The 12,185-nt window shown below is 41.0% G+C and overlaps 1 protein-coding gene across 1 annotated transcript in view; it reads left to right on the top strand.

Moving 5' to 3' along the window:
* LOC127650830 (glutamate receptor ionotropic, NMDA 2D-like) overlaps positions 1-11,547 on the top strand; it is a 62,967-nt gene extending 51,420 nt beyond the window's left edge. The window contains exons 12-14 of the mRNA XM_052136471.1: positions 3,970-4,157; positions 7,213-7,445; positions 8,530-11,547. Of these exons, the coding sequence (XP_051992431.1) occupies positions 3,970-4,157; positions 7,213-7,445; positions 8,530-11,547 (3,439 nt within the window). The remainder of the gene's footprint in view (positions 1-3,969; positions 4,158-7,212; positions 7,446-8,529) is intronic.
* The last annotated feature ends 638 nt before the right edge of the window (positions 11,548-12,185 follow it).

Genomic DNA, 12,185 nt, shown 5'->3' with positions numbered 1-12,185 from the left:
CCGGATTTCCTGCCTGCCCAGTGTTCCCCCCTGGTCTGCCTGTCTACCTATGTGCCCACTTGTACTGTCTGTTTGCCCCTGGTGCCCTCATGTTGTTCTTATGGACTTTTGTCTTTTGTTGTGTGTTTGTTAGGATCGTCTGGAATCCGATCTTTAAGGGGGGGGCTATGTAACGGTTACCCTCTCTTGTCCCTCTGTTGCCCTTTGTTTTCCACCTTGTCACTTTTGCACTTCTTAGTTTTCACTTTAGTCCCTTATGTAATTCCATAGTCCTTGTTAGCGTTCGTGTTCACTGTTCATTGTTTACACCTGCCCTTGTTAATTTGCCTTTGGTTTCTGTTAATCACCTTGTTATCTTGTTTGAGTTCTGTTCTTTCATTGGCCACCTTTCCTATGTTTGTGTATTTATACCCCGTGTCTTTGTTCAGTCTTTGTCGATTGTTGTTTGATGTTTGCCTGATGTTTGCGTCTCTCCCTTGTTCCCTGTTTGTCTCTACCGTGGTTACCTTATCTAGTTTATGTTTCTTTTCCCCATCGTGGGTTGTTCTTTTGTTCATTTAGTGTTTTTGTTATCAAATAAACTCAAACTGCGTTTGGATCCGCATCTCCTCGTCAGCCTCATTATTCAGACGTTACACCGAGTGTGTGAAGGATTGGATAAACCAGGGGACTGCAAATATTGGGAGTTTTGAACTTTATTTCTTTTTCCCTGTTTATTGTGGAGAGTAATACCTTTTTTCCATGGCTAGGGGTTTATGTGGACAATTCTTTACAAAAATTGACTATTTACTTTGTGCATTTTAAACTATTCCTATGGAACTGAAATAATGACTTGACTGACAGACAGAACCTGACAGTCACACAAACGACAGCTGGTCACTGTCTGGCACCCCTAATTCAGCCTCAAACAAAGTTAAGGAAAAGTGAAAAGCGTTACAATATGTTTAAAATAAATTATAGCATGTTAGTATCTTAGCCATTCAAAATTGACCAACAGGGATTATTGTCATGTTTGTTATTTTCATATTTGCACAATGATTTGTGATGGGTCTTCTTTCGCTGCCTTTTTCAAGCACGGATATTTCCTTGTCTTGGCTGTGCCTCAATTCTAATATTTATTATATTATTTATAATATAAATAATACTGTTTGCAGCAACAAAGTTGGTGGTATTACCCTTAAAAATTAATAATTATTAGTGACATATTCTGAGCACAGGTCTAGTGGCATCAGCTTTGAGACATGGCGGAAATTGTTCAGTCAAGTGTAGAATGTTCCTATGATGTTGCTTTTATGTGCCAATTGTAGTCACTTAACACCATTTTGTATGACAGTGGTTTAGAAGCAAAACTTTCAAAAAGCTTTGCTAGACTTTGTCATCATCAAGCAAAGAGCATGTGATTTCCTATTATTCCATTTTCATCTGTTAGCATTTAATCACAGAATCAAGCAATTCTAGAGTTGTGTATTGTTCATTCACTTTTCTGCGTCATAAAACGCAGTGATAGTTCCGGAATTATTAAATAGCACTTTGATGTCATTAACACTGCCTCACTGTCCTTGAATCTGCGTTCATATGGCCTATGTGCACGAAAGAGAGAGAGAGTGTGTGTATGTGTGTCTATGATCATACTATCTAAAGCTCAAGTCACTGCATTATGCATTCAAAGGGCATGAATATTCATTGCATATTCTTAAAGCGGTTATGCTTCCTGACTTGAATGTAGAATCCCAGTGTTTTGTCTTTGCAATTTCTCGTATAGAATCTGGCATGAGCACTTGGTTCTTGTAACAATAGTCGCCTCCCTTTGCAATGACTGAGACTTTAACTGAATTTGAGTTAGGCCCAGTGGCCCAAAAGTCAACAAGCCAGGTTTCACACTCACTGTTAGTTAGTTTTCAAAGGCATTTGTGTACCTCTCCAGCTTACCTACTGCTTTCACTGCCTCCCTATTTCAGATGTGTTAAACTGTGGGGCAGCATTCTACACTATCAAACACCTGTCTTTGTGTTTCCTGTTCTTTTGGCTTTGTACTCAATGAAATGTGTGATTCATTTTCCCCTAAGGGCTCTATTTTGTTGGATATAACACTTTACCTTGAATGCTAATGTGGTTGTGGCTGGTCTTTGAGTGCTAAATTGAGCTTGTTAATAATCTCGAGGTGTGCTTAGCAAGGGGTTGAAGAGTAGCCAAATTTAAAGTCAGTAATAAACCATCAGTATGGGATTTGGCTGCAAAGATTTTAGCATGTTATAAGGTGGCAAACATACGATCAAAGAAAAGAGACATATTGGTGCACATACTCCAAGCTGGAACTCTTATATGGCATGAACAACATGCTTCCTTCTTATTTCTGAAAAAGCAGCTTATTTTACCCCCTTTATTGTAAATGTCTCGTCTAGTAAATAATTCTATATATTTTGAGTGCAGTAATATGATGAAACTTGCCTGTGCAAAATACTAGTGCTTGCATGTGCAAAACGATCCCTCACAATGCAAGGGTTAGTGCAATGTGATTATGTACTGGACAAAATCTAGAAAGCGATTTTTCCACCCATTTTATCCCCAGGCAAAAATTGTAAGTTCGATCGCCAGGTTTGTCGAAATTCCTAATAACACATTAAGCTTTTGTGCCTATGCTGGTGGCACAGTTTCAAGTCTGGCCAGCAACATTGTCCCCTAATCCCATGCCTCTTCTCTTTCTCCAATAATTTCCTGTCAGTTTCTACAATGTTTGTTTGTCTAATAAAAAAGAGGCAAAAAAACACTTCACAGTTTAGTTACAATGCTTCTGCACAATGCATTCCGCCTAAACATTTCCCTCTGAGGGCCAAAATGTCATTTAAAATACAGAGAAGGTATGAAGACGCATGATACCAACAATCACATCTCAAATTGTCACTCAATAACTAATCTTTACCATGGAAGTAACTTAGATTTTATAAAAGAACAAAACCTCTGCAGCCAGCCAATCCAATCACTGCTACATTATTGGCCAATCTCAAGTGGATTTGCTCAAAACAGGGCTCATTTGAAGACCAATGCTTGCACAAATTAGTGCTTCTTTTTTACGGTGCTCATTTCAACCGAGCGAGCAGCCAAACAATACCAACATTCTCTGCGGAGATTCTGCAAAGTGCTTGTGCGCATATGTTATCACATTTATGGCAAGGAAACAAGACGTGCTCAAGGTTTTTGATTATTTGCCAGCAAATAAAGAAAGAGTATGCATGCATGAAGTAGCTGTGTACCAGCAGCGGTCCATGACAGAATCTTTTCAGAGACGTTAATATATAATTCAGTATTGAAAGATCAAAGCAATAAAAGACTGCAGTGGTTCAAAATGTCATGTTTTATTATATGTTTTTTGCTGGTAATTATGCTCCAGTACACAGATGATCTCCTTTCCCTGATATCTTAAAATAGTCTTGATAACTACTGTTGAGTGGTGGTGGCGTAGTGGGCTAAAGCACTAAACTGTTAAGCAGAAGGTTGTCGCGTTGATCCCCACAGTCACCACCATTCGGTAAAAACATATTGATGATGTGCAGTATGCTGCAGTCACTCATTTTGTTCAATAAAATGCTTTCTAAGATGAGAATGACCCTTCCTCTAACAATACCTTCTTTTCATTAGCAAGTAATAAATCTTGTTCATTACTGAAATGTAATCTAAAGGCTATTTATGTTAAAAAAAAAAAAAAAATCTTCAATATGTTCCATCCCAACTTCTTGTCAACTCAGAAAAGAAAACCTTGCTTCGCAAACCAGTACATGGGGGACTTGAATTGGCTTCACTGAGTACCCATTACTTACTGATTAGTTTAAGAATTGGATTTCCCTAAAGATCATTAATGTTTTTCATTCATCTGTGTAACATTTAATAATCAATAAAGTGAGAATTGGTCTCTCAAACTAATTTCCCCCATGCCTTGATATTTTGTTTACCATTTCCTTTCTCTCTCTGCAGCAAACTGGATGCATTTATATATGATGCGGCTGTCTTGAACTACATGGCTCGTAAGGATGAGGGCTGCAAAGTGATGACCATAGGCTCTGGCAAAGTGTTTGCCACAACAGGATATGGCATTGCTTTACACAAGAACTCGCGCTTGAAGCGGCCACTAGATCTTGCCCTCCTACAGCTAGTTGGAGACGGTGAGAGAATTCCTATATTAATTGGTAACTAGTCACCTTTTAAACCAGGACAGTGGTTCAAATGGGTTCCGATGGACTTGGAAGCATAATTACATGTAGAACACTATACTAGTGTATATAATTAACCCAAAAATAAAATTCTGTCATCATTTACTCACCCTCATATTGTTACAAACCCATATGACATTCCTTCTTCCATGAAAAACAACATGAGATGACTGCCTCATCACCTATCACTTTAACTGTATGGAAAAAGATGCAATGAAACTGAATTGCTACTGATACTAACAAACTGCCTAACATCTCCTTTTGTGTTCCACAGAAGAAAGAAAGTCATATGGGTTTGGAACAACACGAGGGTGTGTAAAAAATGAAAGCATCAGCATTTTTCTGTGAATTTTTCTTGATCACTTCAGGTCAACATGACGTACAAGTTGTAATTTTAAAATACAAAGGCTCGTACCCTTTCATTTCACTATGACAAACACACTCACTCCTATACAGTATGAGATGGTAAACCAACATGTAAATTATTTTAAATAAGGCACCTTTTTGAGTTGTGTGACACTCACATGCTGGAGACACTTTGATTAGGGCACTAGTGAGCCACATTGTGATTAAAGACTAAATAGGAAAGGGAGCTGAAAGAATTTAAGTATGATAAATAAAATTAGGAAAATTGTCTCGGCAAATGAACACAATAATGATTAGCCAAAGGGTCACTTCTGTAAACACTGCAGTAGTCGAACTGACTCAGTTTTTAATTTGGACGTGTATTGGATTGGAATTCTCATTAGAACAGATTTTGCCTGTTTGAATAAATTTGATGAAGCAAATTATGATTCCGGTTCCCATGATTCCATATCCCTGAGCCACAGTTCAAGGCCATGCTGCATACATTGAAACACATATACAGTGCATTCATAAAGTATTCAGACCATTTATTTCACATTTTGTTATGTTGCAGCCTTAAGCTAAAATGCTTTAAAAAAAAGACATTTTCACATCAATCTACACTCCATACCCCATAACGACAAAGCAAAAAAATGATTTTTGATAACTTTGCAAATGTATTAAAAAGAAAAAACTAAAATATCATATTGACATAAGTATTCAGACCCTTTGCTATGACACTTGAAATTTAGCTCAGGTGCATCCCATTTCTCTGGATCATCTTTGAGATGTTTCTACACATTGATTGCAGTCCACCTGTGGCAAATTCATTTGATTGGACATGATTTGGCATGAAAGGCACCTGTATATATACTGTAAGTTCTCACAGCTGAAAATACATATCAGAGCAACAACCAAGCCATGAGGTCAGTTCTGGGGAAGGCTACAAAGAAATTTGGCTGCATTAAAGGCTCCAAAGAGCACAGTGGCCTCCATAATTCTTAAATGGAAGAAGTTTGGAACAGCCAGGACTCTTCCTGGGGAGAAGGGCCTTGGTAAGAGAGGTGACCAAGAATCTGATGGTCACTCTGTTTGAGCTCCGGAGATCATGTGTGGAGATCAAATAAACTTGCAGAAGGACAACAATCACTGCAACACTCCACCGATCTGGGCTTTATGGCAAGACACATGAAAGCCTGCTTGGAATCTGCAAAAAGCATCTAAAGGACTCTCAAGCTGTGAGAAACAAGATTCTCTGGTCTGATGAACCTTTTTAACAGTTTGGCCTCAATTCCAAGTGTCATGTCTGTAGTAAACCAGGCACCGCTTGACACCTGCGCAATACCATCCCAGTGGTGAAGCATGGTGGATGTAGCATCTTGCTGTGGGGGTGTTGCCTGATCAGGGTTAAAGGACACCTGAATGCAGCAAAACACAGAGTTATCCTTAATGAAAACCTGGTCCAGAGCGCTCAGGACCTCAGACTGGGCTGAAGGTTTACCTTCCAACAGAAAAATGCCCTTAAGCACACAGACAATGCAAGAGTGGCTTAGGGACAACTCTGTGAATGTACTTGAGTGGCTCAGCCAGAGCCCAGACTTGAACCCAATCAAACATCTCTGGAGAGACCTGAAAATGGCTGTCCACCGATGGTCCACATACATCCTGACAGAGCTTGAGAGGATCTGCAGAGAAGAATGGCAGAAAATCCCCAAATCCAGGTGTGCAAAGCTTGTTGCATCTTACCTAAAAAGACTTGAGGCTGTAATCGCTACCAAAGGTTATACTAAGTACTGAGTTAAAGTTAACTTCATTTTTGTCTTTTTAATTCATTTTGATAATAAGTTATCAAAAATCTGTTTTTTGCTTTGTCATATGAGGTATGGAGTGTAGATTGATTTGAAAAAAATTATAATTTAAAGAATTTTTGCCTAATGCTGCAACATAAAAAAAATTATTTTAGTTAATTTAGTGTTAGTGTTAGAGTTCGTGTTTTTATGCATTGTTTCATATAAAATGAGTATTTAGACTTCTCACTTCCTCCAATCCTCAATATATATATAATCAAAATAAAGCAGACGTCTAAATGCATGCCATTTTTTTTTTCACCAAAAACATGCCCTAGTCCTGCCGTCATTTTTTCCACAGTGACATTTTCACTCTGATAAATGCACTAATGGCTATTGTTGGGAGGTAGGCCCATCAGTCTAGAGCTTTCATCTCCAAACTACTCTGGGTCTGTCTTACCACAAGAGCCTTGAAACCAGGCTATTTCAGACCTCCATCAAAGCTGTTATTATCCTCCTCAGTGTCTCTTTCTCTGCCTCTCTCTTTTCTGTTTTTTGCCTTTCATGATACTTTTCCTTGCTCTGTTTTTTGCTTTTCAATTTTCACCTTTTTGTGAACATCGTGTTATAATAACCAAAGCTGAGTCAAAATCTTCACTGCATGGAGATTTGAATTAAAGACTCACTTTGACCAACAATAGGTTTTGAATAATTTTCTCTTTCACCTCCTTTTGCTCTTTCTTTTATCCTCTTTTCTTTTTGTTTCACTCTCTACCTTTACTCCAATTTTCTCTCTAATGCCCTATTTGTAGGCCTGCTTATCTTTCATGTTTCTTATCTTCTGTCATTGTGCTCATTTTCTACCTTCTTTTCAGATGAGATCGACATGCTTGAACGACTCTGGCTCTCTGGCATCTGCCATAATGATAAGATCGAGGTCATGAGTTCCAAGCTGGACATAGACAACATGGCAGGAGTATTTTATATGCTTCTTGTTGCCATGGGCCTAAGTCTGCTGGTGTTTGCATGGGAGCATCTTGTCTACTGGAAGCTCCGCCACTGTTTGGGCCGTTCTGGAGGACTGGACTTCCTACTGGCTTTCAGTCGAGTGAGTGACCTAACTGAAAGCCGCAATCATATATACTGTACTCATCTCCAAATAAATGTTTTTTTAATTTCTCCCTATGTACTCTTTTCACAGACTGTGTTGATGAATTTCTGCCTTATTTAGCAGCTTAAATCTTGCAAAGTTTTTATATTTTAAATGTATAATTAATTTTGAATTTTAATAGTTACCACAGCTGCAATGGGTTTTCTAATACAGCTGCTTTCTTTTTTCCTTTTGTGGAAAGCTATAGTTTACTTGCTTTTTCTAAACCCGGACATGTGAAAATGGTCCATATTTGAGACGAATACACACCAAGAAACCCTCTATGTGTCCTCTATTTTATACTGTACATTAAACTTTACAAACTAAAATCAGTAAAGCAAAAATCACAAAAAATGACCTAAGCATATAAATGGAAATTGTTCAAATTATAAGTGAAAGGCAAGCTTATTCTTTTTGCAATTTACGATTAAGGTCTTGTTACCTGCTAGTTCAAGGTTAGAGTACAAAGAGTGACAGTAATCTGTAACAATCAGGCATTAAATCCATAGGAGGGGACATTTCAGCACACTTGTATAATTCCTGTCTAGTTGCAATGTGATGGGCCATTCAGTATCCCCACTAAATACACAGAGGTATTTCACAAAAGCCCTCCACTTCTCCCATAGTGATGAATAACAGAGAAGCGAATGACAGAAGATGGATCATTTATTCATTCTGTATTATCACTGTCAGTCTTCTTTACTTACATTGTGGAAGGAATGAGGATAACCCTAAATCCCCCTTGCAAGCAAACACAGTTTTTATCAGTGAATTGTAAGGCTGTTAGGTTAGATGGCACACTCAAATAGTGAGGTCAGCATTGCCATTACCTGATATAAAGGTTACCTGAGCTTACAGTGTTTACTGTTGCATTATCAAAGCACAGGGAGCTTTAGTATTTTATTATTATGGTAATGTTTAGTCTTTACCGAGACATTTTCCAAGTGCTAAATCTGTGCTTACGTCTCCAAGGGGGATATTATGATATCCTGCTGATATGTAACTGTTTGCTAACAAATCTTTTACTTGTTATCTGTTATAGGGAATGTACAGCTGCTGCAATTTCGAGGATGAAACCGCTCCAGGAGGTTCCCAAACCACACTTCCTCAATACCATCATGTCTCCACAGTTCCTCCTCCTCCCCCTCCTCATGTGATCTCTACAGTTGCGGTCAATCCCAACATCACTATGGCACAACAACAACAACAAAAACAACACCACCAGCAGCTGCCAGTTTACAATGCCTTTCTTCATGGCTCACCTCCGTCAGATGGACATTCTGGCATGGCTCTAGGGCCATCGAACAGTCCCATTCTTGGAGCACCTATGCCGTGCTCTACATTTCTACCACGCCATGATCGCAGATTAGCAGTGGTGGATCGGTGGACGCGTCCAAAGGTGGGCCCTGAAAAGCCCAGTGGTGTGAGCAGTGGAATTACAGACTTGTCACAATTACATGGAATTGGGGCACACTGGGCCACAGGAGTAAGTGGAGGAGAGGGGGGTCTGGATGAATACAAACGATACTATGGCCCAATTGATCCAGAGGGCTTAGTTGTCTCTGCAGAGCAACAAAATGTAGGCACCCTAACTCCAAAAACTAAGCATCGTGGGACAAAATCCTCTGGAAACCCAAGGTTACCTCCGAAAAATCAGGGCTCTGGACACTTACCCATTAACCCTGCTTTGCCACATCCCTCTTCACCTCAGCAATCCTTCTGGAGGAGAAGCAGCCTTTCAAAAAGGAAGGGCTTAGGGGGCCCACTGTATGAAAACATTCTTCCCCTCGGTAGGAGAGGTGGTGGCAGGTACGGAGTGAGGGATGGAGGTGGCAGAAGAGGACGTCGTCCTCCTCCCCTTCCTCTACCTGTACCTGTGCCCATCTCTTCACCGGCCCAAACTCCCCCCTCACCTTCTCCATCTATATGCTACACAACCACTTCCACCAGAAGCTCCAGCACCTCTAGTTCATCCTCTTCTTCAGAATTAGTCTCCCGATCCAATTCTCCATCCTCATCATCATCTTACACATCATTACAAAGCTTCAGGTACTGGGCAGATGTAAGAGACATATATGAGGACTATGACACAGGTGAGCTTACAGAGGAGTCCAGCTTGATTTTGGATAGGAGAAAAAGTCGTTCATGCATGTCCTCTCGATCATTGCCAAGTAGTCCTCCTCCACCACCTATACCACCCCGCAAACCTTGTGCACAGAGGGCGCAGATGAGAGACAGAGCAGGCAGTCAGCTTGCACAACTTCAAGAGTGGTGGGCATCTTGGGGAGAGAAAGAAAAAGACAGAAGAGCAGCTGGCAACAGAGATGATAAAGAGGAGAAACAACATCACAAAGGGAGAGAAAGAGAGAGAAAGAGGAGGAAGAAGGGTAGAAAGAAAAAGAAGAGAGAAGAGCGTGAAAGGGAAAGGGAGCGTAAAGGGCGTAAGGTCAAAAAGAAAAAGAAAAAAGAGGAGAAATCCAGGAGAAGGGAGAGGGAAAAGCGGTCTGAACAAGAGGAAGGTAATACTGATAGAAAAGATGTTTTTGAAAAAGGAATAGGACAGGAATACTCTTCCTATCCTGCCTTGAGGCGGAGCTCTTTCCGAAAGAAAAGTGAAAGCTCTACAAGGAGTTATGAGTGGGATATTCCCATAGAAGGTGTAAAGAGAGAAAGGGATGATCAAGAAGGCGATGATGAGGAGAAAAGTAGAGGAAAGGAAAGGCATCACAGAAGCCCTAAGTCACATTGCCACTCCAGAACAAGGTTTAACAACAAGCATCATTCCACCTCATACAAGCCTTCTTCAACTGTCAAATTTTGGGGTAGTGAGAACCCAACTTCAGAATCTCCATCGTCTTTTGTACCCCTGCTTCCACTGTCCTCCAAAAGACAAAAGTCTGAAGGAGCTGAGAAAGGTGAGCGAGGAAGAGGTGGAGAGAATCGCCCTCTTTTGGGAAAGAATGCGAGAGGTAAGGCCCGCTCAAGAGAAGGCCTGTCTTTTCATGAATGGGATTCTGATGAGGAAGAGGATGTAGAGTCAGATGTGGAAAGAAGTAGACCAGAAGAACAGGGGAGACTGAGAGAAAGCAGAGAAATGGACTCAGAATCAGAAAGGGAAAGAGAAAAAACGGTTGAGATATACACAGATGATGAAGGTTCCTCAGGAGAGTTTGGTAAGTTTGAGAGATATTGGGAGGGCCACGAAGGAAGGGCGGTTGGAGGCATTGGGGGAGGAGGATGGTTTTTTGACACCTACCCTTCCAGAGAAAGAGCAGGCAGCATAAACAGTAGAGATGAATCATTTTTGGGATTGGGTGGTGGAGAAAGCAGCTTGGGGTTCGGAGCAGGGACAGGATGGGGATCAGGGGGGTTAGGATCAAACCAGTGGCCTCCAAATCCATTGACTCCCCCACCCCCTCGAAGATATTGGTCTGTAGACAAATTACCACTGAAGACTGAAAAGAGGTCTAAAAGCAGGTCCCAAGAAAAGAGTCGAGGCCACACATCCTATTCCTGCCAGTCACCCCATCACTCCGCCAGCACTGACTCCAAATGGAATCAGGTGACTTCTCGGAGTCAGGAGGAGTTACACCCCCATTGCCACAGTTTTAGCAGCAGTGTAAGACCCAAGCGGCAATCATCAAAACCGGACCGGACTCAGAGCCAGGCTAAATCTGGAAGCCAATCCAACCTCAGTGTACAAAGATCACAGCGCTCAGACCGATCCCGTCAACAGTCCTCCCCACCTCAGAGTCTACCACCATCTTTACCCCCTTCAATAGTCCCTGCACTCCCAGCACTACCATCATCCTCTCATCATATACATGTTCCTCCACCTACCACCTCCTCCTCATTTTCCTCCCCTTCAGTTGTTTCATGTACACCTGGTGCCCCACAGCCCTCTTCTTTTTCCTCCTCTAGTGCAAAACTCCAATACCAGAGACTTTGTTCGCTACCCCAGCCCCAAATGTATCAATCCCCACATGTCCCCCTCAAAACCAAGAGCCTGTGCTCACGTCGAGGCTCTGCCCACTTTTCCAGTGTGGAAAGTGAGGTCTAAGAGACATGATTAAATGAGGAACGTCAGCAGGTAGCCTTCAGGGGCAATCAAGTCACCTGCTCATGCCAACTGTTCATGACAGATGGGTTAGGTTGTTTTAGCTGGCACCCTCTTTCTCTTGCACAAACCTAATATACTTCTAAGAGAAAAAATTGGATTGGGATGTCACACAAAATGGAGCCCTCTCTCTTACTTGTGTAAGAATGGTACTGCCATGCTGACAAATCTTGTTGATGTTAGCAATGCTGTTCATATGGGATTAGCTTTGCTTCTTTTCTTGGGGGCTTTTAGGTGGAGCATCAAAAATATGGGTAAATGTGATTTTCTTGGGAGTGTTTTGCTCCTGGATGGCTCAGGAATGTTTTTTCAAGGGAAGATTCAGAGGTCGAAATGCAAAGCCCTAACCCCCCCCAGATGTAATTGTTGTGTATATTTGTTGAATATATCTCGAGGGAAGTGTTCGCAAAGGAAAGTAGCAATCAATTTTTTTCTTCTTTGAGGATATACCTTGACCTCCACCTTCTTTTACAAACTGACATCTAGCATTCTGTGTGTTGTTGTCAGTGTTTGTAATCCTAGCAAAAGGGTAAGTTAGCCATGACTGATCACATATTGGCTTACTGAAGCTGAATGCCAAA

Source organism: Xyrauchen texanus, chromosome 10 (assembly GCF_025860055.1).
Source record: "Xyrauchen texanus isolate HMW12.3.18 chromosome 10, RBS_HiC_50CHRs, whole genome shotgun sequence".
Taxonomy (NCBI): Eukaryota; Metazoa; Chordata; class Actinopteri; order Cypriniformes; family Catostomidae; genus Xyrauchen; species Xyrauchen texanus.
Note: the sequence above shows the minus strand (reverse complement) of the source record. Positions and strands in the feature narration are given on the sequence as shown.